At 41.4% G+C, this 16,559-nt stretch overlaps 1 protein-coding gene across 3 annotated transcripts; it reads left to right on the forward strand.

The window, feature by feature from the left end:
- Window positions 1–170: 170 nt before the first annotated feature.
- On the forward strand, window positions 171–15,833 carry CEP76 (centrosomal protein 76). Of its 3 annotated transcripts, none has more exons than XM_060277915.2 (12): window positions 171–404; window positions 945–1,100; window positions 1,614–1,695; window positions 2,448–2,672; window positions 3,443–3,628; window positions 4,722–4,819; window positions 6,402–6,530; window positions 7,193–7,384; window positions 8,645–8,811; window positions 9,876–10,209; window positions 13,640–13,857; window positions 15,088–15,833. In XM_060277915.2, the coding sequence occupies exons 1-12, from the start codon at window positions 342–344 to the stop codon at window positions 15,224–15,226; spliced, it is 1,989 nt and encodes a 662-aa protein (XP_060133898.2). In that variant the 5' UTR covers window positions 171–341; the 3' UTR covers window positions 15,227–15,833. The 3 variants fall into 3 exon arrangements, with proteins under 3 accessions (XP_060133898.2, XP_088531439.1, XP_088531440.1); XM_088675313.1 differs by having other exon boundaries at window positions 202–404; window positions 13,640–13,739; window positions 15,088–15,419; XM_088675314.1 differs by having other exon boundaries at window positions 209–404; window positions 3,521–3,628.
- Window positions 15,834–16,559: the final 726 nt, after the last annotated feature.

Consider the following 16,559-nt stretch of genomic DNA (forward strand, 5'->3'; position numbering starts at 1 on the left):
GTTTGCAGTGGTGGGGTTTAGGAGGGAGCAGGGGGTAAAGGCGCCGTTTAGCCAGCAGGCGATTGCCGAGGGCAGCCTCTGAGGCGGGCTGTTTCGAAAGGCGGTTGAGTTAGAAGGCCCAGGTTCCCGGCTGCGGGTGAGGCTTCCGTTTCTGGTTGGCTGAAGTCTCAGCCAATGGAGACTCTGCAAAAGCTGGTCTGGACACAGGCGGGTGAGTGCGCGGGAGGGTGCCCGTCTCCCTGGTGTCAAAGTCGCTCGTTCCTTTTCGGGAGATCCGCTTAAAAATAACGCCCGGCTCGTTTTTGTTTGCCTCCCCAAAAAATTGTAGCAGCTGCTCAGCTATGGCTCTGTCTCCGGAGAAAGCCTCGGAGCTCAAACAGATTATTCACCAGCAGTTAACTAAGGTAAGGGCTCTCCGCTTGAAAGCACTGCTGGGAAAGAAGGAGGAACCTATCTTTAAATATCCTCCAAAGCGGTTTTTCCATATGTTATCTGAGGCTTGTAGCAGAGGAAGCTTGTATCTATCTGTCTATATCCCACTGATTTTAATAGGGCTTCCTTCCAGGTAAGTGTTGATATTGCAACCTGAAGATTGAGTTGGGGCTGCAACCTTAAAAAGCAGTTGTGATAACTTTGTTTTTTTATATGATGAAAGGACCTTCATTTATTCAGTAAGCATATGAAAGAACTGGCTTGATTTCTAAGATGTCTATTAATGATGCAATTAATGACAAACAGGTTTCCTAGGTTGCTTTCTGATGACTGGAACAAAGCCAGAACATGTCAAAAATGTGCACATATAACTAAGAGAACATTCATCTGAGTGCTATGAGAGCATTAAAAACTGTTCTCTTTTTTGGAATTACCTTTTAAAATTATATAAAGGTTGTATTGAATTTCATTCTGAGCCTATATCACATGTTAACATAAATGTTTCTGTTTAGATGGATGTTCACAGCAGGATTCGAGAAGTGCTTGCTGAGACCATACGTGAAGAACTGCCACCTCAACATCAGCAGCTATCCCAAGAAGATCTAATAAAAGCCCTCACACGACGAGGAATCATTGATGATGTTATGAAAGAACTACATTTTGTAACAGTGAGTATAATTTGAAGAAAAACTCCTGGTGTGATACAAGAAGTACATGGCATAGTTAAATACAGCTGTCTTTATACAAAATCACTTTTGATTGGTTTCAGTGTGATGTAGAATTTAAAAGGAGGTTGTGTGATTGTAGTCATTTATGAGTAAGTTTAATATATTTTTCTTTGCATGGCTTGGAAGTACTGGATGCATTGAACTACAGAAACCCCACGAGTCACTTCATTGTTTTTAATGAGCTCCTGCATTGTTCTAGCTAAAAAAACAAACCTGTATTTTGATATTTACAAACCTGTATTTTGATGCAAGTGAGCATTACCCAGAGCTCCTAACTGTATGTAGCTCCCTGTGGTGTGTCCCCTAATATCTCTGGGTTTGTGTCATGTGAAGTGTCCCTTGGATGAATATTTTGGTAGAGGATAATGTATTTCTGGGATTTTTAATTATGTTGGAAGGATTGTAAGAGACTGACTTGAAGGTGTCCTTAATGATATCTTTATGTACTCTTAGGATATAAATGACAAAGAAATTACTTCAACTCCAAAACCCGCTACTCATTTTGTTGACCGACAGGCAGCAGTGCTGAAGAAAAGTATGTGCTATATTACCTTGAGTATTTTATGTACTGATCTGGTATTTTAAATGTATATTTTAAAGCTAGTATTGTAAGGATTTTGGGGTGGAATCAAATGTTGTTCAAGTGGACTTCCACTCATGCAGTGGAGCTTCAGCTTCCTCTTCTGCCCCAAGCAGCTCCCACCCCCCAACCCCCACCCCTGCTTCAGAGGGTTTCCATAACTTTCATAGCAGATTTTTGGAATGGGTGGGCTGAAAGGAGGAAGGAAAGAAAAAAAAGTGAAGTCACATTGTGCAAGCAGAATCCTGCTCAGTTCATGGGGAGACATATTACGGTAGTTATAAAGCCTGAGTTGTATTCAATTTAATTATGATCAGGTTGGTATGCAATCTAAAATCATATACTGTACATGTTACCAAGTATCTGCTAAGACTAGTTTAATGTAGCAAATTAGATATAATGTAGATGTATGAGAACAATATGGTCATAAGTCAGGAAGGAATTTTGGAGAATAATTATCAGATAAGTGACCAGGCAGTTTATTTTGGACTAACCCTAGATAACCTTCTTGGTAGGGGAATTACAAGATATACTTGGGGCACTCTGTGGATGAATGGATTGTGGTTGTTGGCCATGATTGTTGTTGTAACTCTATGTCTTGGCCAACTAGTTTATTAAGCCTACTTTGTAGTGTTTCCTATTTATGTTAAATACATTTTTTAATGAACTGCTTGCAACTCTTTTATATTTTTTGTTACACTTTGCAGCAAATATTGACCCAACACGAAGGTATCTTTATCTTCAGGTTTTGGGTGGAAAAGCTTTTCTGGAACATCTGCAGGAACCAGAACCTTTACCTGGTCAAATTTGTTCTACTTTGACACTTTGCTTGCATTTCCGAAACCAACGTTTCCGCTCTAAACCTGTCCCGTGTGCCTGTGAACCAGATTTCAGTGATGGTTTTCTACTTGAAGTATACAAGGAAAGCTTAGGTAAGGAAGCCTGCAGTCTAAAAATGAATAATGTGTTGGGTTGCGCTTCAGAAATAGTCCAAGAGTAGTTGTCCCATAAGCAGTAATATAGCCTGCATTCTTTTTTTTAACATGCAGAATTTCATTAAGAGGCCCCACAATTCCAAACATTTGCCTTTATGTTCCTTTTCTCACTTGTTTTGAAACAAAGGATTAAAGAAACAGAGTTCACTTTTAAGGATCCTGATCTTCCCTTTGGAGCTACATCTTTGCCTGTCTCATACCTGTCATAAATACATCTTCACCACTGCTGTTATTCCTTGGCTTCTTCTAGTTCTCTTTCATATCTTGATAATTTATATATATTTGAAAATGTTTTAAAATTCTATTAGATCTTGTACTCAATTATCTGCTCTAATGAGAAAGTTGGCAAGCTTGAGTGAGTTGATATTTCTGTTTCACTTCAAGTGCCTTGGTAATAGCTTTCTAAGTAATGACCAGTAATCAAAACCCATGCTATTCTATAGTGGGGAACCTCTGGCCCTCCAGATGATCATCTGCTCAAACTCTCAGCAGCCCCTGCCAGCATGACCAATGACATGGGGTGTATTTAGATTCCAGCATCATCTGGCACAAGTTCCTCACCCTCATTCTATGTATTTTTACACAGGTTAATTGCGTTCTGTGATGCCCCAGAATGCAATTGCCGCAAACCAGGGGTTGCCTGTATGGCTGGGAAATGCTTTTAACAGAAATTTGTTCTTAACTTCATTTTGCTGTGCTGCTGACAGGTGAAGCAAGTAAAATGGCAGATGCAACCACTATGCTATCAATTTGTGATCCAGTCCATATTGTCTTGATCAAAACAGACACATCTGGTGAGACCACATTAGTAGCATCCTATTTCTTAGAGTGGCGGTCTGTCCTTTGTGCAGAGAACAGGATTACAAATGTTGCTGTTGAACTTCTGGGTGTAGGTAAGTTTTAGAACTACTTCAACAGTGGAAAACAATATTGTCTGACAGTAGCAGACTACTCAAAATGAGACAGGAGCAGTAAGGGTTTAATTTAGTTGACAAAAGTAGATTACCATAAGTACTTGTGTTGTGTAGTATAATTTAATGACATATCACCCAATGAGCTTAAATCTCATAAACACTTTTTTTTTGCTATCCGAATACCTGCTATATTAAAATATATATTTGTTTTTGTTAACAAAGAGAGAAAATGTGATACTTACCCAGTATGGTAAAGGAACCTTAGCCATTTGGTATAGCATTTCACTCCACAGGGAGCAAAAGCCTTCTGCTAGATTAAGTGGCAATGGGATGTAGGTGATATAATTTATAGTGATAAATAGAATTGGATATATAAGCATATTTAAAATGTGATGTTAATAACAATTGAAAAAACCCATTGCAAAATGCAGTACAGATGGTATCTGACTCCACCTGTTAAAAAAGAATTTACACCCTCCAGCAAGATACATGTTAGAGATGTCAGAACCCGATATGCTATATGCTCCTTGGTTACTTAAAAATTAGTTATATAATATTTTATGAATATTATTAATAGCAACAAAGCAAGTAATACCAGGAATTGCAAAAACCTCAACGGCACCAAATATAATGAAATGCCACACAAAAAATCTGGAATATAGTTGTTGTTTTAAGGAAGTTACTTTATAAGCTGTAAAAAAAGGTCAAGCTGATCAATTTAACCAAAATATGTATTTAGGAATTGAAATCCGACATTTCAAGTTAAAATTCAACCATATATTCTGTTCAATTTAATTTGAAGTTGTTCAAACTGTTGAAAAAATAGGCTGCAAGTCTAGCCATGTATACTCAGAAGTAAGTCCCATTGAATTCAAAGGGGCTTACTCCCAGGTAAGGGAATTTAGGATTGCAGTCCTATTGATTCCCCCCATTACTACTTTAGAACAAATATATACCACTTTAATTGTCAGTGTTATTTGATGACTTTTTAATGTACACTGTAGAGTTGTTGTTCATTAGAAAAAAACATATTTATTTGTTTTCTTATCAAGCCATGTATTTTGGTCCAAAGGTACAGAATCAAAAGTTTCTGTTGGAGTCCTTAATATCAGACTTGAAATGTATCCAAAGCTAAATAAGACACTTTCTCAGGAAATAGTTACTACTCAGGTAAGTCTGAAGTTATATAAGCACTCTTTTAAGCATTATTATTTTAATGCAATTCAGATTGATTTAATGTTATTCTAAACAAAGGAACTTTGAATATGTGTTTCATCGCAGTAAGTCACAAATGTTCTGTAGATGTCCCTCTCCTGATTAATCAAGACTGATGTCATGTTACAAACTCAAATCTTTATTACTTCTGCAATACAATAAAGAGTAAAACACAATTTAAAATCACATTAAAGCAAACTAACAGCATAATCTATTACAACATTCAATAACTTTTGCTATCATAATAAAACTATAACACTCATTACTAAAAAAAACAACCCTCCAGTATCCTACTCATTTACAGATTAAACATTTTAACAAGAGAGTTGACAGTCTCCAGCCATCTGACAACTTTCATATGCCTTCATTGTTCTAAATCATGCTGTCAGATTTAGTCCATTCCTTTTCAACAGACATGTCATATTACAATTAATATTAAACTCAGAATAAGAAGGCAATCCTGTGGTTATGGACCCGTTTGGCTTGGGCTTGGAGAATTAGCAAAGCAAGCTTACATATTCTTAAAAGAGATTTTTTTGCTCATATTTCCTCCCATTTTTTGTTTGTTCTGACCATCAATACTGACACAAGAGGGCACTGTCCATCAGCTGTTTTAGGTATATCTACTAGTTATACCAGACACTGTGAATTTATTACTGTAGTTTGCCCAAACAACCTCTTTTCTGTCTTTTTCTGCATATGCATGTAGATCAGACTGGGCAGTAAATTTCCCCCTTCTCCTTAGTAGCATGGTTTACTGATGGTCCCTAGAATTATTTCTTCAGTTTTACTTTATCTGCTTATGATCTTTGTAGCACACTAGTCCTGCAGATAAAGAAGTCCTCACGTGATTACTAGAGAATTGGGTTGTGCTGCTGGTCCCACTCCCAAGGTGGTGTGGCTTGCCTCATCTGCAACATCCACATGTTAGGCTTTTCCTCTGCAAATGTAAACTTATATGCATAGATATGTGTGCTCTGCAAAAATCCACACCTAATATATGGATACTGGTGTGGGAAGCCGGGAATCCCCACTCTCCAGTAATTCTTTGAGGATCCCTTCCTCTGTATGAAGGAGCCCATAGTATTCTGGATTAAACAGATTAATCCTTGTGTATCTAGTGGAAACTATATTTGAGTAATGTGGAACTTGATAAATCATCTTTTGATGTGTATCAACTATGTACATAGAAAACAAATCATAGTTCCTTGTCCTAAGTGCTTGAAATCAATGTACATTCTTTTTATAATAATGTCCAGGGTGAATTCTATGATTCTATGACTCCTGCATATTATTGCTTCAAAGAAAGTTTTGGAATACTCTGCTAGGAGAAAAAATGTCCAAACATATTTCTATTTACTTTATTGACATTTTATTCAAAGCCATTGACAGCATTGGAATAGGCACAAACAGTCTATATATGTTCTTCTGAAAAGCAACAATCAGAATCCAAGGCACTTTTGTACATGTTCTGGAAATTAGGGCTAAAAATGTATGTGCATACATATATCACATAGTGTTTGTTTCTCAATTGCAGTTTTCTTTAGAACGCCAGAAAACAGCAGAAAAAGAACGCCTGTTTCTTGTTTATGCCAAGCAGTGGTGGAGAGAATATCTGCAGATTAGGACTTCACACAACACAAGACTGGTGAAAATTTTTGCACAGGTCTGTCAACTCCCCCCCCCCCTGATTCTTGCTACAGGCCCAAATTTACTGGTTTTTCCAGTACAACCCTGTATTGTATTCATTGTTGAGAACTGGAATATTTAACAGTTAACTTGACAGAGTGAAAACTATTCTACCCCACAAGTCTTGGCTGCCTTATGTTTTACTGATTCAAAACACTTGTTTTACTGCAGTAGAGGAGGAGATCCTTGAACTGGTTGTCCCTTCCACTCATTCCACTAGACAGGCCTATGCAATTAAATAAGTTTATCTCCAAGTGGCAAGACACCCCCCCTCTCAGTTCCTTCCTGCTTAGCTCTCAGTGCAGGTTGTTGATGGATTTTGAAAGTAAGATGACAATCTTTGCCTTCTCATCACCCTTGGACTCTAATAAGAATGAAACATTTGTAGCTCTTTTATAGAAGTAACCTTGAAATGGAGTAAAGCAGGGCATTGTGTAACTATAACCGTAAAACCTGATATCTTCCAAACCACCCTAAAAATCCTAAGTGTTCTTGCTTTCGTTGGAGGCACAAATGGGCAAGGAAGTTCTAGAGCAGTTGTGGTAGAGAATCCCATTTTTGATATGGAAGATAATTGTTCCCATTATTTTCTTTTTGTTAAACTTCATTTGATAGCCTTTTGTATATTTTTACATGCAGGATGAAAATGGGATAAACAGGCCAGTCTGTTCATATGTCAAGCCTCTTCGAGCAGGCCGACTTCTAGACACACCCAGGCAAGCGGCAAGATTTGTCAGTGTGCTTGGTTATGAAAGAGCCCCTATCATTGGTGGAGGAAATAGTAAACAAGAACAGTGGTGTACTCTTCTGGCTTTTCTATGTAGAAATAAGGTACCTGGCACTCCTTAAGATACTGTAATTCAAATTTTTATTTTGTAGTATCAATTCATGGTGTAAATCTGTTTTAAGTCGTGGCTTCTTCCAGCTTTATAGTTCTCTGATTCTTTGAATCTATCCAGAAATCTTGCACTTTGGTATTGATGCAAACTTTTGTCCCATCTTAGCTTCAGCACCCATATTGCATGCTGCGTTTCCTAATGTTCTGAAGCGGGGAGAGTGAAATGGCCAGTAAACACACCCATATGCACATGCATTGCAATACTGTTTAGTACTTCTGATGCAGACAATTTTCCATCTTTTATTTCATAAACTTGGCTAGATGAACTTAGTATGAACTTACTTATTTAAAAGCATTTATAAACCACTTAATATTTAAAAATCCACATGGTAGATGTGTTCCAGCAGCATTTGGAAGATTAAGAAACGTAAATATGCAGAAAGTGTTGCACATATAATGCCTGGACTACAGTGGATGCTACACCACTCTAGTATCACCAGCTAGAAAGTACACAGTTTCATTTACAACACTTGTAGGTGTCCCAATACACATCCTCCTATGAAAGCTTTTCCATGCCATGTAAGGGAGAAATGGCTGTGGGCATGATCAGAGAAGGAAGCTTACCACCCTTGGCAGCCAGCATGATGGGGGTGGAGCTGCACTCCTGGGTGGGGGCAGGGCAGGGCAAGGTAGTGATGAGGTTGTGGCTCTGCACATCCACTGGTGGAGCCAATCTGTCACGCCTGTTGATGTGTCCTAGTAACCCTAACCTTGCCATTGCTCTTCCTCATCCTATTAAGCTGCAGTGACATCCATGTTAGGAAGGCAACTTGGCGTCTCTGTCCCATCATGCTGGCTGCTACAGTATTTTTAAACTATAGCAGCTAATTATACTTTCCAGAATGTTGCTCAAGTAGAATTTGGCGTATGGCTTTCTCTAGTAGTGCTAGTAAGACCAGGAATAAGTTCTACCGGTAGTGTACAGTTTCTGTATAAGGCTGTTAAATACTCTAAATCTCTAGTAGTGCTAGTGTGAGGGATAAGAGATACCGGGAGCCCCCTCCCATCCTGAATACCAGCTCCTCCCCCAGTGGGGAGGGGGAGACTTCGAGTGGCGATTCAGGAAATGGAAACAGGAGCTCGAGTACCTTAGCAGAGCACAGGCACCCGGGGAAAGGAACAGGGAAGCCACCTTGCTTTTTTTGGTATGAATTCTTGTTATACATTTTAATATACACCACCCCCCCTTTCAGGGAGATTGTGAGGATCATGCTAACCTTTTGTGCAGTCTTCTACTGGGATTTGGACTAGAAGCTTTTGTCTGTGTAGGAACAAAGGCCAAAGGAGCTCCTCACACTTGGGTAATGACTTACGGGATTGATGGAATAATCACTTTCTGGGAGAGTTTAACAGGACATAGGTAAGTAAATCGATTATGCTATAAAATTTAAAGCAAATTCAAGGAATCTTCAGACATATTACCAATTCACAGTTTAGTGTTGCATCTGAACATCCTGTACGTGTCATTTGCTACTGAATTTTTATTAACCAACTCCCAGTTAAGGCTAATGTGCTTTAATGTGTTTTTGCTTCTTTTGGGGGGCTTCTTTATTTGCTTGTTTTATTGCAGGAACATGTCTGGCATCCTGAATGCATGGCTCCACTAAAATGGCAAATACTGGGCATGCTGGACAATATCCTGTGCTCAATCTGTAGCTACTCAGGAACATATGAATAACACTACAAGTAGACTAAAAGAACATGGCACACGGAGTCAGCTGGGCTGTGACTTCGAAAAAACTAATTGAAGTGCTTCTCTCAGTCAGTTCTCCTAGGAATTACATAATGATGGCACTAATCATGAGCAGCAATGTCACAATGGCCAGGCTGACAACACTTAAACTATTTCTTCTGTAGGATATGGCTAGGGAGTATTTCATGCAGAGGGAAGACTTGACAGATAGCCCAGTAGGGAGAAATGCCACAATAAGAAGTGGACAATACATACAAAACTTGTGTATTTTCTTTCAACTCTTGCCTGCAATCAATATTTTTAATACAATGCCCAATCATTACATGTAAGGGTAGTTGTACAATGTAAAATACCTGGTTTGGCATAAAAAGGTATAGCGACCTAAGGACTGAGAGAAGCAGCTACAAGAGTGAGGGCAAAGTATGTAGCCTCTACTCTGATGAAGTGTTGCATTAAGAAATGAGAAACATGGATTCAAATTTTGGTTTTGGACATGCACTATTAGGTCTGGATGAATGGGGTTCACGCTTTAAAGGGGGGGTGCACATTCCTAAGACTCACTCCCAACTTCTTAAACATAGCTGATCAATAAAAACAGACAGTATTTTCTGTGCACCAGCCAAATGTCTACGTAGTCTGAGAAGTACTTTGGGAACGTCCTAGTTCTGGCTTTAAATTACTTTACTTTGTAGGTTAACTTATTAAGTACTGTAATACCTATTAATTTTCAGATATATCCACAATCCTATAAAACCTGATGATCCTCCAATTGTTGAACAACCCAAGCCACTGTATCCTTACCGAACAATAGGATGTGTCTTCAATCACCACAAGTTTTTGGCAAACTGCCAACCTACTGATGCCGTAGAAATCTGTGCCTTTGACTTGCATGATGAATCCAAATGGAAACCAATGAGTGGTGAAGCAATCAAATCTGTATGTTCTCCAGGAGCCACAACTGCACTTCCTCATTTTCCTCCTCTCTGTGCTTCGTCAGTAGACGCTGCAGTGACAAGCAATGAACTGGAGTTACAACTGAGAATGTTAGTGGTAGAACACAGAAAGGTACATGCAATTATTTGTGTGCAAATTGGTGTTTGGTTGCTTCTGCATTTCAGTACGTTAAAGTTATTTTCAAAATGTATTTGAGTCAACACAGTTCCTTTCTTACATTTGATACTCATGGTATGGACAGTTGGCTTTATCCCAACATATGTAGAAAGCAAGTACGTAGGTACTATTCACACCTTGTGGAAATTCTGGATTTATGTAGATGTGCATAAACTGAAAGCAATTTGCTTTTACTCAGTCTGGTTTACCAGTAAAACAATTTACTTTATGTAAAATATACGTAAAGGTAAAGGGACCCCTGACCATTAGGTCCAGTCGTGACCGACTCTGGGGTTGCGTGCTCATCTCGCATTATTGGCCGAAGGAGCCGGCGTACAGCTTCCAGGTCATGTGGCCAGCATGGCAAAGCCGCTTCTGGCAAGCCAGAGCAGCACATGGAAATGCCGTTTACCTTCCCGCTGTAGCGGTTCCTATATATCTACTTGCATTTTTGACGTGCTTTCGAACTGCTAGGTTGGCAGGAGCTGGGACCAAGCAACGGGAGCTCACCCCATCACAGGGATTCGAACCGCCGACCTTCTGATCAGCAAGCCCTAGGCTCAGTGGTTTAACCACAGCGCCAACTGGGTCCCAGAATATACTTAAGACTTAGCAAATATGTTTCAAGCTTGTTTCATTTTTTTGTATTTTGAAATTCTGTATCTGGACTTCATAATTTTGTGCACAATTTCTGAATAGGGTGATGCCAGAAGGGGTGGTTTTTAAAAAAAAGTATATTTTGTGTGTGTCTATAGTAGGTCAAAATGCACTGCTGGTTGAGGAACACTGTTTAAAAACACTATGTGTTTATTTCTGTTGTTCCCCCATAGATAGATAGATAAATTACCTAGATATTACACACACACACACACACACACACACACACACACACACACAAGCTCGTAGTTGTACACTTTTTTTCTTATAGTAGATACAAGCCTAAGCCTGATTCAGCATGCTGGAAAAGCATATGGTAAAGTCCTTCCTGGACTAGGACTTGACACTGAAGGTCAGAAACTGTGTGGTTCCCATAAACAATACCTCCATATGAAAAGCTGGTAGGCAGAATTTGAAGGAATAACTTTTCAAGTCTCAGAAGCTTATTTGTATAAGATGAGGGGTAACAATTTTATGCTATAGACTCTACTTTCTTTTCTTTTCCTATTCCTTTGTCACTGGGTTCCTCCTGTTGTAGTAAATCTTAGTTGAAATGAGAAAATGTAAGATGGTATGAAGCACACCTTTTCCCCACTAATTTCTCCTCTCCCATAACTTGAATAAATATAAAGTTGCTGGGAGGAACCTACTGGAGTAATCAGTAAGTATTTTTTAACCGTCTGCAAATTACAATTTTATATATGACCCTACCCTTGTCCCTTCATTTAAATACACACATAATTGCTAGGAAAGTTAACAGTGTTTTTGTCGTTTACAAAATAGGTGTTTAAAGTCTCCTATGTAGTAATTATGGGGACACGGGTGGCACTGTGGTCTAAACCACTGAGCCTCTTGGGCTTGCCGATCAGAAGGTCGGCGGTTCGAATCCCCACGATGGGGTGAGCTCCCGTTGTTCAGTCCCAGCTCCTGCCCACCTAGCTGTTCGAAAGAACGTCAAAGTGCAAGTAGATAAATAGGTACTGCTCCAGCGGGAAGGTAAATGGCATTTCCGTGCGCTGCTTTGGTTTCGCCAGAAGCGGCTTAGTCATGCTGGCCACATGACCCAGAAAAACTGTCTGCGGACAAATGTCAGCTCCCTTGGCCAGTAAAGCGAGATGAGTGCTGCAACCCCAGAGTCGTTCGCAACTGGACTTGTAGTCCTTTACCTTTACATATGTAGTCCTTTAAAAGAGGCCCTGTGGATACAGAGTACACATGTTCCATGGGGGCCTCTTTTAAAAGACTCACCCTGTAGTAATTACATTCTGACAAAAAATGAAATTTTGAAATAATTGTGGTCAATTATTATTATCCTATATAATAATGTCCATGTTGTCCCTGCGTCCAGATGTCCCGTGTGTCCCTGGGGTACTGCGCATGTCCCCCAGAGACACAGGGATTGGACGGAGGGACAACCAGGGACACAGGGATTGGACCCGTGCTCTCGGGACACAGGGAACAGCCAACTGCCGCTCCGCCAACCGCCGCTCCGAAGCCCAGTCTCATGCTGGAGGTGCGCGGTGAGGCGGCGGGGGAGAGAAGCGCTCCCCCCCCCGGCAGCCTTGCCGCACACCTCCGGCATGGGACGGCGCTTCCTCGGGGAACCCGAGGAAGCCGAAGCGGCAGCGGGCGCGGAGGGAGGCCCGCTTTGGCTTGGCAGCGGCGGGAAGAAGGGGAGGAATTCCTCCCCTTTTTCCCGCCACCGCCAAGCCAGTCCCGGAGCCGAATTGCGGCGCGGCGGGGTTTTTCGCTGTTTGCCTCCCCCAGGGGAAGGCAAACGGCGAAAACCCCCCGCTGCGGACTGGCTTGGCGGTGGCGGGAACATCCCGCCACCGCCAAGCCAGTCCCGGAGCCGAATTGCGGCGCGGCGGGGTTTTTCGCTGTTTGCCTCCCCCAGGGGAAGGCAAACGGCGAAAAGCCCCCGCTGCGGACTGGCTTGGCGGTGGCGGGAACATCCCGCCACCGCCAAGCCAGTCCCGGAGCCGAATTGCGGCGCGGCGGGGTTTTTCGCCGTTTGCCTCCCCCAGGGGAAGGCAAACGGCGAAAACCCCCCGCTGCGGACTGGCTTGGCGGTGGCGGGAAGACCCGCCACCGCCAAGCCAGTCCCGGAGCCGAATTGCGGCGCGGCGGGGTTTTTCGCCGTTTGCCTCCCCCTCAGGGGAAGGCAAACGGCGAAAAGCCCCCGCTGCGAACTGGCTTGGTGGTGGCGGGAAGACCCGCCACCGCCAAGCCAGTCCCGGCAGGCCGCTTCCTCTAGCGCCCGTTTTTAAACGGGCTAAAATCCACTAGTTGCTAACTAAATATACTCTTGGACCTTTTAACCTGAGGTGGGCAACCTCTGGCCCGCAGGCCTCATTAGGCCTGCCATTATATGCCAGGTATGGGGCAGGTAAAAGCCTGGCTCAGCCAAAAGTGTATTTCTAGGCACCACAAATTAGCTGACTGGCAGTGCCTGCAAAGCCCTGTTCAAAGTGCTGCACAATATAGCATTTTGAAAGGGACTTCTGAAGACCTGTGGTCAAAAAAAATCAGCTGACACCACAATAACATTGCCCTCCCCCCCCCCAAAAAAAATTTGGTCTGAAAGTGGTGGGAGAGAAAACATTCTGGACCACTGAGCTAAAAAAAAGGTTCCCCCACTCCTATTTTACTCTATTAAGTAGGTGAACTAAGCATTGTTATGCACCTACTAGTCCTAATTCCCTCCTTTATTTGATTCAACATACAGGACCTTGGTCTTTCAACAGTTTGGGACGACCAGCTTTCTTACCTCTTGTCTCCAGCCTTGGCAGCCTATGAACTTGAACGTACCACAGGTGTTTCTTCAGGTAATGAAGAATTTCAAGATGCCATCAGGAGAGCAGTACCCAATGGACACACATTCAAAGGATTTCCCATTCATTTTGTACACAGAAATGCAAGGAGAGCATTTTCTGCGTGTCTTCGGTAAACTTCCTTCTGCTCTTTTTACGTTGTAGTGTTGTATACAATCAGTGCTTTTTTTGTTAAAAAATAAGGTGCCAATACTGGTATCTTGATAAAAAATGTTGTGGGTGCAAGCACTAAACGGCTGCCATGCGTAGCAAAGATAGAGGTGACTACTGGTGAGTGTTGCATAACATAATCAGAATATAATATCAGATACAAGCATTTATAGCTAATCATATGAGGCTGAACATATAAGATTCAATATTAGTTACAATAAAACAGAAAAAGTTAAAATTACTGACCTACAAAAGAAAAATAATATGACATAGCGTAAGAGAATAAGATATATATTCATGTAAGCTGAGAAAACGGAAACAGGAGAAATAATTTAATAATATCTTGCATGAAAAATTGAGGCAAATTTTTAAATCTCATACGGACCTTAAAATATAAAATTGGTTATTTTATAAATGTAGATAGGTAAAGGTAAAGGGACCCATAACCGTTGGGTCCAGTTGCAGGCAACTCTGGGGTTGCGGTGCTCATCTCACTTTACTGGCCGAGGGAGCTGGCGTTTGTCCGCAGCTTCCAGGTCATGTGGCCAGCATGACTAAGCCGCTTCTGGCAAACCAGAGCAGTGCATGGAAATGCCGTTTACCTTCCTGCCGGAACGGTACCTATTTATCTACTTGCACTTTGATGCGCTTTCAAACTGCTAGGTTGGCAGGAGCTGGGACCAAACAACGGGAGCTCGCCCCGTCGCAGGGATTCAAAACGCCAACCTTCTGATCGGCAAGCCAGTCAGGCTCTGTAGTTTAGACCACAGCACCACCAGCATCCTATACATGTAGCTAGAGATTAACAAATATTGGTTGTGTAGTGCTGCTCACTCATATTTTAGTTTTATATTCATTTCTGGTCAGTGGACACCTGTTAAGTGTTCTCGATGAAGATGGGTCATCTGTTAGTCAACTTTTATGACAAAATGTATCGGTCAGCATGATATGATTCAGGCCATAGAAATAACTCATGGAGTAAGCTATGCTTGGTATGGCTAAATTCATAGCAAAGGCTTTGTACAATTGGATGGTTAATTGCTATGTCAAACTTCTGGTATTCAGATTTGCAGATTAAAACAATGGCTGCAGTTAACCACTTCTGTAATGATTACTATCATTACAATTTTAAAAAATGTCTCAAATCCAACAGTTGAGTGACTGGTTTTTGTGTTTCCATTTCCTGAAATAGGTCTCCTTTTTGTGACGAAATACTGTGCTGTAGAGGGGACCAAGTGCGACTTGCAGTTCGTGTCAGAGTTTTCACATATCCTGAATCCGCATGTGCCGTATGGATCATGTTTGCTTGCAAATACCGTTGCGTACTCTAAGAACCACTTGCACTTTGAACTGAAATCCTCCACAGTTATGTCAAATTCCCACTGAGGTCAAATACTTCTCACTATTAATGATGTCAGGCGTGCATTCTGATCCTGAACACATTTACTTGGAAGTAAATCCCATTGGTTTGTACTTAGCACTGCTGTTCCAGTTGCTCAGACTTTCACTTGTGCAACTGAACTTCCCCATCCTCTCTTCCACCCTGCACGCACTGTGCACTCTTAAAGTCTGCTCCAGTGGGTTGGAGGACCCTCCAGAGCAGATTTTGAGGGCGTGTATGGAAGGAGGTGAAGAAGGAAAAGTCCCACTGTGCAATTGGAACTGTACTCACTCAGTGTTGGATACAACCCACTGATTTCAGTGCAACATTTATCTAAGTGTGCTTAGGATCACAGCCTTGAAGAGACAAGATTGAATATTATTGTATTTAATGGTATGCCTTTAGTAAAGGCTTCTGCCTCAATATAATGTTATGAGTTTTGGCTGTGTGATTGTGTTCAGAGTATCATGACAGAAAATCTTTGTATAAAGTGTAATTAAAGTATTATAAATGAAATGTACATTTTTATGTAATAAAAGTTATATTTCTTAACAAAAGGAAGACTGCACTAATTTTCAGTTGGTGTCCAAATATTCTGTAGTTCACCTCTATACTGGATCTCTGTGTGTGTGTGTCCTGTTTAATTGCTTTGAAATTATAAGGCTCAAATACCAATGCATTTTGCTTTCATTTGGAACAAACCATAACGTAATGGAAAAAAGAGAATGTTGATATCGTATGTGTGATCATAATCTAAGAATGTGTCGCTAAGAGAGCAATCCTGTGCACAAGAAGTTGGCATAAAGCAAGCTGCTGTCAAGTTACACCAGATTTAAACCCAATTCAGCAGTGGGGCTGCTTCTATACCTAAGCCTGGCAGAGGGAAAACAAGACTTTAAAATAGTGAGGTTTGCTGGGCTGGCATGTGACCAGGCTGAGTCTTAGGATCCAGTCTAAGTCTCCCCTCTCTGGACCCACCCCTAGAACAGAAAGAATGGTAAAGGCCTTTGAGCCAATGTGGACCCATCTACCCCGCTTGGGTCTTTGTCACAAGCATAGCTGCCAAGTTCTCCCTTTTTAAAAGGGAAATTCCATTATGCTGAATAGGCTTCCTCGCGAGAAAAGGGAAAACCTGGCAGCTATGGTCACAAGGCTGAAGGTGACCATCTTGCATACAAAACCTGCCCTGGACCACTGAGCAAAGGGTCCCTTCCTCCCAAATTAAGTCTGAAATACCACTCCGGAATTCACAGGTTTAGCTCGGGGGGTGGGGTGGGGTGGAA

Source organism: Zootoca vivipara, chromosome 8, assembly GCF_965207765.1.
Source record: "Zootoca vivipara chromosome 8, rZooViv2.hap1.1, whole genome shotgun sequence".
Classification (NCBI taxonomy): Eukaryota; Metazoa; Chordata; class Lepidosauria; order Squamata; family Lacertidae; genus Zootoca; species Zootoca vivipara.